Source organism: Anopheles coustani, chromosome 3, assembly GCF_943734705.1.
Source record: "Anopheles coustani chromosome 3, idAnoCousDA_361_x.2, whole genome shotgun sequence".
NCBI classification, from domain to species: Eukaryota; Metazoa; Arthropoda; class Insecta; order Diptera; family Culicidae; genus Anopheles; species Anopheles coustani.
In genome coordinates this window covers 77432540-77451134 of record NC_071288.1, presented here as the reverse complement: position 1 = coordinate 77451134, position 18595 = coordinate 77432540, and the positions used below count along the sequence as shown (strand labels likewise).

Genomic DNA, 18595 nt, shown 5'->3' with positions numbered 1-18595 from the left:
GACGTAGCAAACGAGTGTTGTGTTGTGTCGTGCTAGGCCAGGCCTCGAGTTTCGTGTGTACGTGCGTCGGCTTGCGGTCCGGTTGCAGTGCAGCGTGCCGCGGAGAAGTGCAAGTGCAGTGTCGATGAGGTGCCGCCAGCTCAATTTGCGCCGCACGGTAGCATTGGGCTGAGGAGAGGACCAAGACGAACGAAACGCCAGAGCCAACCACCGCCAAGGGTTTGCATCGAGAACCTAACCCCCCCGCAGGGCTCAGCATCCGCCGGCTGTCGTAAGCTTTGAGACGAAGCGTGTTGAAAAGAACAAGAAAAAGCGAGGGGTGAAGTAAGGCGAAACACTCCGACGAGAGCGACGATCAACATGGGCGCACGGTACGTGCTGTTCGCGGTGTTGCTGGTGCCGCTGGCGGTGCTGATCGGGGGCGCATACGGTGGCTCCTGCCGGGAGGCCACACTATGTTGCAATGGGCGCGACTCGTCGTGCGTCGTGCAGAAGGCCCCGCTGAACGCGATCATCGAGGACCTGAACGATAAGCCGTGCTACTGTGATCACGCCTGCCTGAAGCTGGGCGACTGCTGCGACGACTTCAAGTCCCACTGCGGAGGTAAGTGTGTTGGGCGATTATCCGATTTACCCTGTTTTATGGTGCCGTTTACGGCGTGACGGAAATATCCCCCGCGGATGGCCCGATTGCTAGGTGATAGATGCTCACGGTCCAAACGATACCGATTAGTCGTCTGAACGTTGCGTTAGCGGGTGTGAACAGGTTTTACACACATTTGAAAGGTCGTTCCACTACAAATTACAATGTATTATGTAAAAGCGAGATAACATTTTTCCTTTTGATGCTTCGCGTTTTTCCCTTCGTTTTTGTTTCAATTGATTGATGTTTATTGTACTACTTTGTTCATTACATAAAATTTTGATAAATTTAAATTCATCTTAAATATTTGGGTTCATAATTGTTTAAAGCTTTTGAGATAAAGAAATTGAAATTAAATATAAATTTTCTGATGATTATATGCAGAGGTTATTCTTCTTCTTCTTCTTCGTCGAGGATTTACACCAGTAGGGCTATTGAATCCAGCTTCCTGGGCGTTCGCAAGCTAATCTGGTGACATAGACCTCTATTAATGTTAAAGGACCGGCTGCTAAGGCCATATATATGCAGAGGTTCTATAAGGAAATATTGTTATCATAACGTAACATTTCTTTTTGGTGGTTTATTCGATTTTTAGTTTTGATTCGCATTAAAAATTGATTTTGTATCGAAATTAAATTGTTTGCTTTTCGATATGTTTGGGCCTCATTTAATGGAACCATTAGAATATTTAAAAGAGATTCAATACGGACATTAGAAAACTCTTCTACAACTAAATTAATTGTGGGCAATTTAGTTGCGGTTTTGTAAAGCCAACTTGATTCGAAATCAAATAATTTTACACTAGAATTAATTTGGAATCTTGCTCGAATGCGTTTGAGTTGTCTTTTTGACCGCCCTTTTAACACACAATAATGAAAAGGAGCATCAAAACTTCAAAGGCCCTAAAAGATAGTCAACAAATATACTAAAAATAATAAATATACTTCAAAAATACCATGTATTAAAGCATTCTTCGGGTGGTCAACTTGGTTCACAGAGTCGAACAGAGAAATCCCATATTTTCGTTTTTGGTTTAAATTTTATGTAGGTTTAAATTGTAAGAAAAGCCTTGTTTTTTCATTTTCAGCCGTTTTTGAGATATTAGAATCGAAAATTGTGTTGCGATGTTTGGATTCTAGTGTTAAATTTGTCACTTTCACGAGCAATTTTTTTACATTCTGAATGGATAAATGGAATGGATAGGTAAATTATAACAAAACTCTTATGTTTGAAAAGTGTCGTACTACTTATAGCGCAACACTATATAAAGATTTGAACCTGTCACAAATGCCGTTGGGCTGTTGTTTAACTTGGCAGAACAATCATCTAAATTGTCTGAATAATTTCCTTTGAAGTGTCATAAGAACATTTTTAATAAAATAATTGTACTGTAGTTAAAATAAATCTGGTATTTAAGCTCACCTTCACTTAAATGAGCGTGTTATTTATTAACCCGATTAAAACACTGGAAGAAAGGAACTGCAGTTAATACGTCGGTCCATTAAAACAAAACAAATGAAGAGCGTTTGGGTTTCATCAATCACACTAATGCCACGATTAATCAACGAGTGCATTCGCCGCTTTCTTCGAAACTGCATCCCAGGGACCCATCCCTTCCAGCTGTAACAGCATCGCACACATTCCTCGGGTCCTTAAATTTCCACACGATCCCCATTTCCCATCGGACTGCCCGGTGTCAAGCAAATATAAATTACCCACCGTGGCATTAGATCTCTGCGCCAAAATGATAAATAAACGCATCGAGCAGAAAATGGGCGGTGGCGAGCGCGAACTTAACGGAGCGTACGACGGGCGAATCGATCGATTTGTCCGCTTTCCATTAATCCATTCCCATCGACCCTTCCCGACCACGGTTGAGTGGAAAAAGTAATTGGAAAGTTGGAGAGCAGGGCAGCTTAAAATTACTTTTGCAAAACATTGGGCACTGGAAAAGGATTAGATGCGTGGAATCGTTTTTCTTCCCCGGTCCAAAAAGCGATCAACCCTTCTTCACGTTTCGCATGAATACCATTTCCGGGGGGATTTTTTGGCGGGCAGATTTGTTTAGTATGGTTTCTTCTTTCTATTTTCATACATTCTTCCATCGTCCACCCACGTTTCCCAAGTTTCCCATCATCGAACAGTGGGTGTTTCTGTGGTGTGGAGTTTCTGAGGGGGAGAAAAGGCAATGATTGCATAATTAATTGCCACGTTGAGCTATGAATCACGCGGGGTTCGGCTACCGCAACGGGACCATCATAAATCAAGCACTCAGCGGAGCGATATACGCGCGGGAAACCATCAGGTCTGCCGCCTCGAGCGACTCCTCTGCTGCTGCAACGTGGTGCAGCATATTATTTTTAGTGCCCATTTTCCGATCCATCAGGGCGTCCAGCACAGAACGGCCCGAAGGGTTTTGGAATCGTTTTTCCACTACGTTTCTCGACCGGTTGCGTGTACGATGCGCTCAGGTCGCAATGTGTGTGTTTTTACGACAGAGCAAATTTAGGCAACTTTTCGATATTTTCCCCCCGGTTTTTAAATGCCATATAGCGCCCTTCAGAATGACACAAAGCATCCATGCTAATGAACGGGCGGATTGTAGCAATTGGGAAATCTATGCACATCCGGCACGATAGTCAATCATTGGTCTTTGGTAGTGGTACTCATGGATGGTGATTGTGAACTATTTTCGTAGGAGCCTTTTTGTCAAAACATTTGATATTCATTAGAATAAAAGTGCTGTAGAGTAATAGTTAAAAGTATCTCAAAAAACGGCTTTGCCATTCATGTGAATACCGAAAAAACCCCTCTGATTTAAATGGTTCGCTCTGTCTGCAATGAATGTGTATGTGCATTCATCTAGGAAAAAAATTGCCTAACAGAGAACCCACGTTCATATGCATATATTGGCCGTCCTACATTATCCCCCATTATTTATGGAAATGTTCACCGTCCCAGGGCACAATTTATTTGCATCTAAAACATCCCGTCATACCTTCACGCCTCCTCGGGACGAAGAGGGCGGGGAGGGGTCTTGCCGTTTCGGGATGCAGTTTCATCAAAACGACAGACGATGACCCGCAAATGGTGACATACAACCGATGGGGCTGGCAAAGTTTTGGGGCGGGTACTCGTGATTTTCCGGGCCGGTATGTCATAGTTTATGAATATGTTGATGCAAAGCCGCCCGAAAAACAAAATCGCACCCGGAGAGAAAGAGAAGGGGGGGGGGGGGGGGGGGAGATGGAATACAAATTCCGTATGAAACCAACGCGAGCAACTGAGAAATAAGGCAAAAGCAACTAACCCAAGCCGTAAAATAACCATTTCCGGTGCTTTCCTAACTAACTTCCCGTCGGATCCCGTCCGTTACCATCAGCATCACCAAACGTCACCGTCGTCATCTTGGGCACGAAATGAAAATTCAGCAAAAAAACAAAAAAAAAACACCGCCTGCGCTTTTCTCCGCAAAACTTTTACATCGCACCGCATCGCCAGGACCAAGACCTGCGAGCGAACGAAACCGAAAACCCTAGAATGCAAATGAAAATGGTAATGGCAAGCCCGGACGCCCAGGTGAAACAAAGGCCCCAACGCCCGCCTTAAGACCTCAGCAGCGATGTTGTCCTTCGGGTTCGACATTTCTACCCGAAAAGGGAACCAGCTAACCCTGCACTGGGGTGTTTTGTTTCCCCGTTGATTTCCCGACCCGTCGCCAAAAGAAAAACCGGACAACTTTTTTCGAGCCACCAGGCAGGAGGTGATGGAAAGGGTTGGAAAATATTCTATTAATGTTGACTTCGTTTTTCATTATGACCAAATTTTCCCCTAGTACCGAGCCATCGCACCGTGAGATTTTTCCGTCTCACTGTCTTCGGCCCAGCTGGTTCGTTGATTGGCGAGAGGAGAAACAACCGGAAGTTTCAATAGATCCAGTTGCTTCAACTGTCAAATTATACAGGCAGATGTTTACGTTTCTGATCCGGGGGGCTCAAGATATTTCAGGGCAGAAAAAGGTAGAGCTTATTTTATTTCGCTTTGCAACAGAAAAAGAGTGAACAACAAATTGTTTGTGTTAACGAGAGATCTTTAAAATGAATTTGGAAATATCGTTAGAACTAAGAAGAAGGATCAGAGAATGAACCAAATGTTCTCTACTTTTTGTTTTATTTTGGCCATATTCAGAACCTTTCTCAAACCACACAACAGAACTTTCTCAGGGTCCTGTACCGTGGAACTATTTTCCTTTTTATTAACAATCTCATTACGCAACCACTCTTTGTTGGCAAATTGGAACCGTCCGTCCATGGCGTACGAAGGACCAGTCTCTTTCATGGAAGTTGTTCCATTGTGCCACTGCGCTGCAAGACATCTGACTTCCGGGCTTTATGTGCGGTCAGTAAGCTACCGGGCGAGGGGACACAAAACTCATTGCATTAGGACGATTGAAAGAAAATGCAAATTTTCAATAATTCATCACAATGACGTACGGTGCACTGAATTCCTCCGCTCGAACTGCATCCCAGGAGGGTGGGCGGAGATGTACGTGCATGCAATGTTGAAGCCTGGGGCTTCCGTCACCCGAGGTACCTCCCGTCCTGCGATTTCTCTTTCATTCACACTGCTGTACACGTGAACGTCACAAGGTTCGGTACAAAGAAGAACGAGCTTCTTGGGATAAGCCCGGTTAACGAACAGTTGATGATTTGACGATGAGCACGTGGTAGATGACGGATGAGCTGCATTCGTGCGCCGGCCAGGAAGCTGACAATTTCCATCACAAGCTGCCGACATTTCCGCCCACCTCGTCCAATGGCGATGGAATGTCCAGCATGCTCGGTGTTTCCCCCTCGGGGCGGGTTCGTCCAACGAACAGCTGTATGACATGCATAATAATAATTCAATATTGTACTAATTCTACTTATGCAAGTCCTCCTCCTCCGGCACTTCACGACTTCGACGATATTCCTCTTCCAGCGGGATGAAGTGCTTTTCACTCGCCAAGTTCGAGAGCAAGCCAGCCGGAAGGACCCGCCGGGCAGGCTCGGAAAACAAATAATGGAACTTCCCGACCACCATCATCGATAGCAATTTGTTAGACAAACAGTTTAACTTGAACTTCATGATAATGAAGGTTGTTTTCAGTCCCGCCAGCCGGCTCGAACTTTATGGAACGAACGGCCTCCAGCGTGTGCCGTTCTTCAGTCCCCCAACGATTTAGAAACGCACAAATCCCCCCAAGTGCTACAACGGACAGTTGAACAATCGTCGCGAGAAAACGCTCCCTGCGCCACCGAACACCGATTTCCGGCCGGATGGAAATGTTTTACATCTAAATTACACTCTGTTCCGGCACGCTGTAAATAATTTACGTTTGGGCGAGAAGAAAAAGACACCGAAAATGCTACATCTCATCCGAAGCCAGTGGCGCATAGGTCAGACCTCGGGGATTTCGGATACAGCTGGGGTGGTGAAAATGTTAAAAACACAATTTCGCTAGTGCTAGGTTACGTACTTCTGCACGTGCCCTACCCAGGTTCTGGTACCGTCTGCCAAAATTACTTAAAATGTTAAAGTATTTTTGTTCGCTCAACTCTCGCAAACTCGCGGGCCAAGAACCGTTTGGCGTAAAGTTCACGCCAACCTGATTTGTAGTCTGCTCTGCTCGGTGGCTTCAATTTTTTCTCGTCGAAACCCTGACGCTAAGTCGCAAAACCCATAAGGCTTCGGGGCAGAACCGCCTAGGAACAGGCTAGGAACAGAAAAGATGCTGAAAGTGTGCGGAAAAACTCTTCAACAAAGCGAACCAAAACCGGCAAACCCGCCTGAACTCGTGGAGAAGCGGCTCATTTGCAATTCTCGTAAGTTGGTGGATTGCTTAATATGCGAATATTGGCTGCAGTCGGCTGCGCCTACGCGTGCCGGCGAACTTTTCTGTCTGGCTCGCTCAGCCAAGCTGGAGTCGATGAGCCGCGCCTGGGTTCGGCGAAGCGGGGAGTACACAGCATTAGAGGCCGCCCCTGGTTGCTCGTCGAGTTCCTCCGGCCATTGAATTATGCATGAGCGTATGGGATGGATGCGCCCTACGCGCGCATCTTGCCAACCGCAAAAGTTTTGAAACAATCCACGGATGAGGAAGATTGGCTGGCACTTAAAAGCAGCGGGCTTCACTTTGTCGAATACAGTTTATCTCATTTCGGGGTTTTGATCCTTTCAGCTCTATATTCTTCGCTCGAACAATACGTTTCTTGTTGTTCTTACTTCAACACAGACGAATAATGAACCGGATATATGCGATACATCCACGAGTTTTATTTCATTTAAGCTTCCTATCGATAACATGTACCAAAACGCTTTAAAGCACTCCAAAATTATCAAACTAATCTCTACCAAACTAAGTATCACGAAAATTAAAAGCTTAAAATCGTTCCCAGAAGAACCCTGCAGGAAATGCAACGGAATCCAGTACATTTACCCTCGAAGTTCTCCCTGCCATGTTTTAGCAACACACTTTTTATCCCTTTAATTAGTCCCATCGGACTGTCGGGAAACATGCCATTGCCCGGCACGTCCACGATGCAAAAAAAGAAAAAGAAAACTCTCGAATGGAGTGCAAAATGGTGTCCCGTGTTTTGTGTCACCCTTTTCCAATGGCACGCCTGCCCCGCAAAAGGATGCAGTACAATGTTGCTTCATCCGGAAATGTGTGTGTGTGTGTGTTTTTGTTTCTTGTCAACCGTTTTTTTTCTTCCCATGTTCGTTCAACTTTTACCAGAACTCGCCGTCAGAACGATGGTACATATATGCAATATTCATTTCAAGTACAGCGTATTCTGTCGGGATCAACGTCGAACGAGGTCAAAATGGGCCTGAAGAGCCGTAGGGCCATGGCATTATACATCTTTTTATATTTTTCTTCCCTCCACGCGGGTGCTCTGGTTCTACGTGTGTGCTAACGAATCGCGGGACTAACATCGTTAGGAGAATTATCATAACGAAGAGGAATGCTAAAGCGAGTGGCGTTGCACTAGCGTCGCTAAGAGCTTTAATTAATGAAAAGGATTTTAATAGAAATTTACGCGGTGTTTTGTTTTTTTAATACCAATGTAATTCCCTTTGGCGTTTAAATTGTTAAAACACAACACAAAAACCGCCATCTGGTTGTAAACTACAACGAACGAATTTGTTGCGTGCAAATAACTTTTAAAACATTTAAAACTTGTTGAACACCACAAACTAACAAAAAAAAATGGAAAGTTGAAGGTATTCCGTAAGCGTAGATTATCGTTTTTAATCTCACAGGCAAAAAAAAACAGAATCATCCTGTTTTCCACGATCAAAGTAAAATGTTTCATAATTTTCCACGTTCAGTTTTTATTCCCATCCTGGATTTCCTCGCAAGTTAAGAAACAGTGAAGCATTTGTTAATCGTTTGGACGAACTTGTTGGTTTCTTGTTTTAAAACATTCAGATATTCATAAATGATTTGTATATTAAAACAAACAAGCAACTGATGACGATCATTGGTTTCTTCAGTACAATACTCGATTTCAACCGAGACTTCAAAAAAGGCTTCAGTTTTTAATAGAATCTAGATGGCATAGACTTAGAAACGTAATAAGAATTATTGTTCTAATATAACCAAATAGACAGTGAAATTCCAGATCGATCCGCACGATGTTTCCATTCCAACATAAGATTCGATGTGCCTTACGTGGGACTGAAGTTTTCCCCCCCGGGACTACTGTCACACGCATGGCAAGATCCTATCACAATGAGGCATTGGTTTGATGTTGCCATAAGCCTTTGAGATGGTTTCTACCATCAGCGGTTTCCAATCGAATGCCACCGCGTACGAAGGCTTTCCGAACGTTTCCAACGTGCTCTACCATCAGAGAACATCAAAGCGTTCCTGCAAGCGAAGGAAATTGTGGTATCTCCGATAAAGGTTGAATTCCTGCAATCGTTATCTGATGGTTCGAGGCAAACGAGCACAATGGATTAAGGCGTCAGCCACATGGTATTAATTTACAACCATAATTTTCTAAGCCGCTTCGCTAGCAATTCCTGGGCGAATGATTGTACTACCACAGTATGGTCGCCTCACCCGTCAAACGTTGGCGATTACTGAGCCTGGTACTGGCCATGGCCTGGTTGGTGGAACAAGAATGAATTCTGTTTTGTAGTAAAGATTGAGTTTATGGTTTTCAGGTGTAAAGAAATGGGAACATTCCTTTTTAACACGGTGTTCCTATCGAAATTGAATCGTAAAGAGCCGCGTCTGACATGCCGCGAATCATTCGTGTCACGCCCGGCTCGAAACGCGACCGAACCACCTGTGCGTGACCACATGCCAAAACGTGACAGTACGGCTGGGGCGTAGACCCGGCCGGTAGACATTCCATCAGATAAAGTGTACCTTCAAACGAGCGTGTAATCTCGTGTCCATCCATCAGAAGACATCCCTTTGCGGGAAGGTTCCAGACAGCGCACCACGGTAAGCGTATTCAAGCGATGGCAGGATTTGTCCGGGCTTCAGTTTTGTAATTCGCAGCGGGTCAATCACCGATTCGCATGCAATGTTGGCGATGTCCCGATCCTCGCCCGGGCGGAGTGACGGCGGGGAATCTCCACGGTGCCATGCTAATCATAATAAAGTGACTAGCCCTTCGGGTGAATGTTTACGGCGAATAAAAGGTAATAATATTTCATGCCTCGTAAAGAAAGGTGCTGAAGCCCCGCATGGCCATAATCAACCTCATCGGCTTACACGGTGTTTGGTAAGTCGGGGTGCTGCGGACAATCCTCCAGAACTCCAAACCCAACGTCCACCCCCCATTCTGGTACCACCACGGTGTGATGCAGATTTTCCCTCGACCATTGGGAGTCACACGATGGACTCCGGGGAGCAATAGTCGGTGGAAGCGAATCGAGCCAGCTGCCATCAGAGAGATAGAGCTGCGTGCTTCGCGAGGCAGCTGTCATAAAAGTTTATATCTGTCATTTCCTGCACTCCACTGAGGTGTGGGCCTGCAGAAGCAATTGCTTTTTGCGAAAACACACACGCACACAACACACAACACACATAAAAATATGATGTCCATCGCATCGGGCATTGCTGGAAAAGATTTTCAATCCCCGGACAAGCTGCACCTTCCTGACGAAGAGCGTAGGATGAGCGTACTAAGTGTCGATTATTGTCCATCACAATCAGCAGTCGGGTCGGATTCTCGAGACTGAATGGACCAACGCGATGTACTGTACCTTTCAGACCGCTCGGGGCTTCCCGCCATTGGAAGACATTTGGAACCGAGAGCTAGTCCAGAAGCGGGCGAGAGTGTTATAGTGCAGCCACTTCCCCATTTCGATAAGTACGTAAATGGTAAAACAACTTCTGGCCCTAGTCCTAGCGCCCTGTACTGTTGTTCTTGGCCAACCTATTATGGGACGTGTTACAGCACACTCTTCCCAACCGCCAACCGGACTAGGAAGCGGCTGTTTACGTACCGGCATGTGGCGAGTAAACAATGGGGGGAAAAGCTTTTGCGCACACAAGCACCACTCGTCGTCGGTCCGGCTTCGGGATGTGCTTCGGAAAACCGTTTAGGGCTCGTGTGTGGTGGAGCAACGAGTGCGAGCTTCCGGAACCGGACCCGTACCCTCCAACAAGTAGTCGGACTCATCGACCCAACGAAGGGGACCCGGGGACTCCACGCATAAGTGAGCCAATTCTTCCTCGCTCGGGACAATGCTCTCACCACAAGACGTATCGGATATTACATAAATAATAAGGCCGGAAAACAATAGCCCTTGGGTTATTCGCCCTTGACAGTGCCCGACGGCGCAATAAGACCGACGAAGGAGATGCACTTGTGTCAAGCCACCCTCAACCACCCCGAAGGACGGTTCCCTTTCCGCCTGCCGGCAGTCAAATGTGTCGAAGCGGGCCCCGGTTCGTCGGAAGTCTCTCGGTGGCAGTGTTTTGCCATCGTGTTTGTCCTGTTTTGTTTCCATTTATAGCCACCCAAGGTATTGGGGCGCTTCCTGGCGCCTCCACCGGTGCTTTCGTAACTCAGCGTTCACGTCCCCTTGTAAGGGAACGCACCATAATAGGCAAACATCGCGGACGACCGGCGACGCCATTACATAAAGTCCTCGAAACAGGGGCCATCGGGTGCGGCGGTCGGGGCAAAGGAAAATTGCAGATTTTTATTGATCGATCCGACTCATAAAAGCCAATGGTGGAATGCTCTTCTTTTGCCTTGGGATGGTTTCGAATTGCGGATCAAATCACAAGTTATTGCCAACCTGCTGCCGTTTGCTGTTTGTGTCTGTCTGTGTCCCCGGGAGCAGTTGGAGTTGATTAATAAAATTGAATATAAATTGAAAAATGTTTTACCATCGCGGTCGTTGCGACCGTAATAACTCTGAACAAACAGTTTGTACGTTTATGTTCTACGCGGTGCCACCAGGATGAGGTAAGCTTTCTTTGCTCCAAATAGAGGTCTCTGTTTTGATGATATGTCCATTGGTAAACAGATGAAATGAATATAGAACCCAACTGTTTGCTTTAGCAAATTTAACCCCAACACACAGTGAAACAGTATTGCGAAACAAAAATGGTTCTACAACCACAAAACCACAGCGCTCTTTTTCCATATGTGAGATTATTCTACGTCGGTTGTGCCGGAAATGAGAAGCAACAATGCCGGAACGAATTTACCAAACCACCAACAGGACATTAAGAGTGAACCCATTCGTCGCAAACATTTTAAACCTTCCTTTTACAAGCTCGCAATCGCACCGTGGTGTATTGTCTTTTTTGTGTATGTGTTTTATATTTACGTCCACCTCATTATCAATTCATTCATGGTCATGTTCTCTTCCGGTTTTCCTTTTTCGTTTCCCCTTTTTCCAAATCTAGTGATCGACTGCATCGTGAGCGAATGGGGCCAGTGGAGCGAGTGCGACACGGCGTGCGGAAACGGGATGATGTCGCGCACCCGCATCATCGAGCAGAAACCGCAAAACGGTGGCAAACACTGTCCGTCGCTGGTGCAGAAGCGCGGTTGCCAGGGACTGAAATGCCACAATCATCACGATCGGAAAGCACTCCGTGGTAAGTACGGTGCCCTCTCCGTTCTCTTTCACATCGTCAAAATGTGGCTGCTGTGGCGGCGGGATGCGAAATTGAAATGACTTTCATACATTCACAGTGAATCCCGAAAGCGATGGTACACGCACAAGTTTTAATTTTGTCCAATAATTCTGACCACAAACTCGAATCCTAACCTTCAAAATTTCAAGAAACATTGAACGGACACATGAAAAATCTCCAAACTAATTAAAATAAATTCAAATTGGTCTATAACGTACGGAAACTGGGCAACATTTTAAAAGCAAAATTACTAAATTTGACTTTATAACAGAATTAGTAAGAAAAGATACAAAAACATAGTCGTTATGACTAAGAAGTACTAATGGTACGCGTGTATGGAGACGTTCATTCGGAAAAATTGAACAATTTGTAATTCACTCTTTATTGTATGCTTTTGATAATGACCACTCGCGATGATAGTTTAGCACAGAATGCCATTCTATCTAGACGAGCTGTCAAACGTCCGTGCTGCCAGGCCGTCCGGTGTGTGTGCTGTCAGTCAGTCCGTGCTGCCAGCTACGCCTGGGCTAACATTGCTGCCGTTGCATATATCTTCTTCTTCTTGGCGTAACGATATCTTGGTCATGCCTGGCCCATTAAGGGGCTTACGAGACTTGTTTCCCTGTTGTACGTGGATAGTCAGTCCTCTCGTACAGAGGAGGGTCCGGTCTCGGTTGGGATTCGAACCCACGCCGTCGAGGTGATGAGCCCGGCGCTCATGGGCCGATTTTCTAACCGACGCTACCGCTCGGCTGTCGCGGACCCCCGTTGCATATATAACATTCATTATTAATGAATGGTCATGTAACATTTTTAGCAATCCCTCGGTGACATTACCGGTCTACGAGAAAACTGATTAAACTTGTAAAAGTAAAGGGAAAGTAAAAAGAAACATTCTGGTTTTGTGGAATAAGCTAGAACACTTACAATATCAAGCTCGAGAAGAAACAATTGTTTAAAACGTCACGGGTCAAACGGTGGAACGTATACGGATGACTAAATGCTTACTTTTCCATTATTTGACGCTCGTAAACTTTTTCCTTGTCATACTTTACCTTGCACATAAAACTTCGACGGGGCTCCGACAATGATAGTTGTACTAACTTTTTCGAGAGTAGCTGTATGCTTTTCCATAGTAAATGAGAGCAGTGTCCTTTGTGTCTGATGAGTTCTATTGCTAACAACAGGCTATGGCTTACAGGCGACGTCAGCAAAGAAAAAACAACACTGGTTCGTTATGTACATTTTTGGCATGCCGAGACATACGTCACTGGAATGGAAATGTATTGCCCCCAAAACGAGACAAAATGGCAAACGTAGGGATGGCCGAAGCACGGCCTCGCTGGGATCAAAGGATCTCTTTTTTTCGTTTTGCGATCGGTTAGCATGATTTACGAACTATTGTGAAGCTCGGTGAACTTGTTTTTGTTTTCGTTTTACAATTCACTTGTGAGTTGCTAGAATTGGCTGCTTTCAACCTATATGGTACTCGCTTCCATTTCATGCGGATATTGTTTCCGAATGTGATCGTTTTTCAACAAGTTTTTTAACTCTTCGCTGAGTGTGCAAAGGGTCAAAGAAACTTTGACGATGACGTTTGCAAGCCCTTGACCGTTCTCTTACCCCATCGCTGCCCATTTTGAGCTTGTTACTTCCACAGGGCTTATTTTTGTGTTACCTTGTCACGTCAGGACGAAGTTCGGTGCTCGGACCGAGTCTCCGAAAGACTCGGCGTTTGTTGGCCAAATTTGAAATTGAACATTTTATCACGCATGACAATCAATAGCTGTCAGACTCGGTGCTCGATGTTACTCCCCATTTTGTTTTCGTGTGTGTGTGTTTTTATCCTCGCTTGCCCTGCTCGTCCTTCACAGCGGGACAAACCTGAGTATATTTTACAGCCCACATGCGTGCGTGCTGTTGGAATTGTGTTCATCTTCGTTCTCGTTTGTTTGTTTGTTTTTTACTCCGAGATGGCTCGGCACGGAAACTGCCAGGTTTCTCCTCTCGCTGTTGGTTGGCCCAATCCAATGATTGATGGCCACGGTCGGTGTCAAAGTTGTTCTGTAGTCGAATACAAGGGACTCCCGCCAGCCGTGTCTGTATATTGCACACGCCGTTCGGATTCGCGAAGCTCGTTTGTAACGGATCGGAATGTTCCGGGAAAGATCCGGGCAAACGTAAGCCCTTACGTGTTTTATTTCGTTTTTTTTTTTCGTCTACTCGTTTTGCTTTTCCCGTAACGCCATTGACGGGACACGAAGGTTCTGCGATGCCGTTGGATTTTGTAAGCCCTTTTTTCCATACGAGAGAATCTCCCCATCTCCCACCACCACAACATAACCACCACCAGCACCGTTTGGATCTCGGTTTTGGGTGAATTAAATTTATCCCACCCAAACAGATAAAACCGACGGACACCGCAGAACTCTGGCCCGGTTGGGCAGTGATTAAAAGCGTGAAGGCCCGATAGGGCGACGACAGCGATTTACATTTTAATAGACTTTCTCGGCGCTGTGTTTACCAGGATAATAAAGCTGTTTGATCAGCGCGATGAAGCTCCGGCACGTGCGCCACGGTCTGCAGCTTAATTCGAAGCCCGTTCAGCAAAGCGAACATTCACCAAATTCCTATCTCCAACATTCGGTGGACGTTGCATACGAGGATAAAGAGTGTAGGAAAATGGGCTTCTTTTTTATTGCATTTCCAGTTTCGTAAATCGTTTTATTATTAATGTTGAAACATCGTTTGATATAGTTTCTTTTGCACGAACTCGTTAGCTATCAGCAAGTGACTGTTTTATTCCTGTGAATTGAAGTGTTTTTAACGATTTAAAATGCATGTAAACGCCTATTAATATCAAGTTCGTAAAAAAATTGATTCACAAACCATCGATGTGAAATTCATATCAAACGTTAATTTGATAATATTTTCCAAATATCCACCAATTTGGTTTTCCAACCGTGAGTAATTAATTTCATTTATTTCTTGTAACTTGAATTGATTTAATTGATGAGAAATGGGTACGTTAACAACTTAATTGGTTTTACTTATCAATTTTCATTTTGTTTTTGCAATCCAATATGTTAGGATAAGCAAATGCAATATGAAATCTATAAAATTTATTTCGAACCATGATTTTCATTTCATTTTATTAAACAAGTTTTTAATCCCTTTGACACGTAAATCGTTGCTTCTATAAGTAAAAGTCTCAATTAGGGCTACCAAATAGTGAAAACTTACAACGGGATCAAACTCGTCCAGTGTTACGCAAGAGAATTAAGCAATTGTGTCAGTTCGCTTACAAATGAAAGGAACTCCTATCTTTAGTTAGTTTAGCAGTTTATCCTTTCTTATTTGTAACATGACAGCCTTCGTAGAGGTGCACCACTGGCGGAAGGGGTTTGTTGCATCAGTTCTCCTTCCGCCCGAGCCACTCACTAAGTCCATATATCCTTGCATACCTGCTGCAATTCCGCGTGCAACGCTGGGTGCATTAGATTAGTGTCCATATTTCAGCGGTGGTCCGCAGTGCACAACATTCGCGGTGTCGTGATTTCGAAGCACGAGGAAACACTATCAATCGGGCGGCAGAAACACTGCACCGTTCGGGACGGGAAAGCGGGCGATGCCTGCAGCTTACCGCAGCCTGATTTATTGGAGCAAAATCGGAAAGGATGCACCGGGCAGGCCTTTCAGCACATCGTCTCGGTCGGGCGGCGTTGCACCATTGCAAACCGGGTCAGTCGGGTTCGCTGGCTTCCCTGTGCACCTTCCAGAGCAGGACGAGCTACGTCCACTGGTCAGACCCAGTCTCCGTCGCGTCGGTTCGGTTGGCTAAAATAATCAAAAACTTTGCCTGAGTGGAGCTTGATTGCAAAGCTGCCACTTTCACGACGCGCTCAGCCCCGACACAAAAACGAGAACCGACCACCAACCACCAATAACTGACGTGAGGGAAACCTCCGAAAGGACGAGGGGAACCGGGACGGGATTAGATTTTCCATCCGCTTTTCCAGCCCGTTTGCTTACCCGTTCTCACGTTGCACGCGCTGATGGTATGTTTTCCCTCCGTTCTCTTCCATTCTCTTCCCCAGAAACTGCCCTCCTCCTGCCGGCCGCCCTCTCCAAGAGCCGCCACGAGAACGACACCAGCGACATCCGGCGAAATCTACGATTGCGCTACAAGAATGCATTCAAGCACAACCGAGGAAATGAGTAAGTAACACCGACCACCGAAGGGAACGGGCGGTCATGCGACAACGGGGCGGGATGCTGCTGGGTGCAGTGACTTATCGATTTGTAACCATTTGCGATACCCTCAGCTTCCGAGCGACGGGCGCATTCGATTACTGGCGTCCAGTTTTTCGCCTGCACTTGAACGCGGGACGATTAATGGAACGACGATTCTGCGAAGGACGTAGATTTCTCTCGAAAGCCACATTACAAACAAAGGCGCCAATTGGTTTGAAAGTGTCGTTCTAGATGAGCTTTACTAAGGCACATCGAATCTTTTCATGAAACAGTGCACAACACTTTGAAATTTAACTCTTCGTTTTCGTGGCTTTGTCTGGTTTGATCGTTTAGTGAAACAATTACATTTAGCAGCATTCTACTTCATCTTTGTTTTTTGTATGCTGTTTTTGTCTTTTCTCCTCTTCAAAATCGCCCATAACGATGAGTTAAACTGCACTTATCATAAAGAATCATATAATGTTTTATGAGTTTGAAATTTAAAGATCTCTATTTAAACTTTTTCACGATCTTTTGATGCTTTGGAAATTAATTTTATTTGCATTAAAATTATTCAATTGAAGAATTGCAGTCAGAGTTCCACAGACAAAATATTTAAAGCGGTTCGGCCGTCAGATTTACCTTGTTTTAAAATTTATATTTCAATTTTAGTTTTGAAAAATATTGTTCTAGAGAATATTTCAAAGATAAAAGCATTCATCGCTCATTTCAAAACATACACAGCCTTCATTGAGTGAGTCTTTGCACCAAAGACCGCTACCCTCATATGATAACTTTTGGTAAAATCTAAAGTACAATTGAAAAAGTTAAAAGAAACGGTTGGACTATCAGAAGTTCTTAGATACTACCGAGAAGTTATGTTCCAAATGAGAAAACTTTTATTGTTATATAACAACTCCAGAGATCGTGGGTGAACTTAAAAATCAAATTGGGTAAATCAAACTTCTAAGAGAGAAAATTCTTTTATTAGACATCCCCAATAAACTGATTGTTGCCTTTTTTTGACAATTAAGCTAAAGGATAATGGCATTGAAAAGAATCTGGATCTAATTTCCTCCAACCTTCGCCCTAGCAGCTCGTGATAGTCGTAGGCAAACAGAAGTAAAAATTAAGTTAACCTTCGAAAATGGGTTGGTTTCATTTTCGGAAGCTTTGCACCGACTCATCGCATTTGGAAGGTCGTCAATTCCTGCCCGTACGTGACCCTCCATGACCCCTTTTTCCTCCCAGCAAGTGCGTATGAGTCGGGTTTCCGGTAGCTGATCGGTAGAATCGAATCTCAAAGTGTGGTGGAGTCACTCCGAAACCGGGTCGGTACCTTATGCGTACACCGGTACCGTTCACCGGGTTGACACCTCGAGTTCGGCCAAGCAACAAGCATCGGAATCGACGCCGTCGTCGTTACGGTCTCGGTCACGTCCGACTCGGCACGTACTCGACATATTTGGGATCTCGGGTTTCAACCCCCGAGATGGCGGGAAAGAAGGTTTTCGATTACGTCGGCGAGTCTTTTCCCGTGTAGTTTGCCGTCAAGCGAATCCGGCGCTCGCTTGGCTGTGATATGATGCCACTTGTTGTGCGACCGTATTTTTTTTCTTCGCCGTATCTAACGGTGACTACCGTTTTCCCGGACGAGCTTCCAAAGCTCAGGAAGGTATGGAGTGTAATATTTTCGCTATCAGTAATCAACCAACGTGTGTGTGTGTGTGGCGGTGGAGCAAAGGTATTGAAATTTCATCTCCCCCTCCCCGGCAGGCTCGAGGGGATGGAGATCCAATTTTCGGGAAAACCGTAATCATCTATGTTGCCACGTCGGCCTACGAAGCTGGCTGTTCCTTTTACTGTCTGTATGTTTTCCTTTTTATCGTTCAAACCGCAGGTACTGCGTCGAGTTCGAGGTAATCAAGGCGACCAAGGCGTGCCATAAGGACAACACCTACCGCGGGCTGGCCGAGGGCGAGCGGGTGATCGTCCGCTGCGACCTGGAGGCCTTGCATGAGGACCGAAGCGCCGAGCCGCTCGCGAGCAACTCGATCCAGGACGAGGACGAACCGGAAACGCCCAAGTATCGCTGCCGGGGCGACGGCCTCACCGGGCGGAACACCCGCTTCACCACGCTCGCCATGCCCGCCTGCCGGGGCAAATGGATGCGCCTCTCGCTGGGCCAGCCGAAGAAGTGCCCCTCGAGCGATGCGCAGTTCATTTTCGTCTAAACGGCTCCAGCTTCCATTTCTTCCAATCTTTCATCGCTCCTTACACCCTCTCTCTCTCCCTCATCTGCACACAAATACCCTCACTCTCTCTCCCTCCATCGGGCGTCTTCCGGGGTTGAGCAGTACGGAGCTTCCGGGAGCTTCGGTCCAGATGACTCTTCAGCAGGCAAACGACTCCCGGGCATATCACCGCGACCGGCTGGAGCGAACCTGGCGCAGCGAAAACAAACGGCTAATGTAATTCTAGGCGTTAGTTATGGTTTACTTTTTCCGTCTCGAACATCCCTCCCAGGCCACGCTCGTCAACCCAACCCAACCCAACCC

The 18595-nt window shown here is 45.7% G+C and overlaps 1 protein-coding gene across 1 annotated transcript; it reads left to right on the top strand.

The window, feature by feature from the left end:
• The first annotated feature begins 360 nt into the window (after positions 1-360).
• LOC131258958 (somatomedin-B and thrombospondin type-1 domain-containing protein) lies at positions 361-18271 on the top strand. The gene is made up of 4 exons (XM_058260363.1): positions 361-604; positions 11571-11765; positions 15902-16022; positions 17938-18271. Exons 1-4 carry the CDS (start codon positions 361-363, stop codon positions 18269-18271), a joined length of 894 nt encoding a protein of 297 aa, XP_058116346.1.
• Positions 18272-18595: the final 324 nt, after the last annotated feature.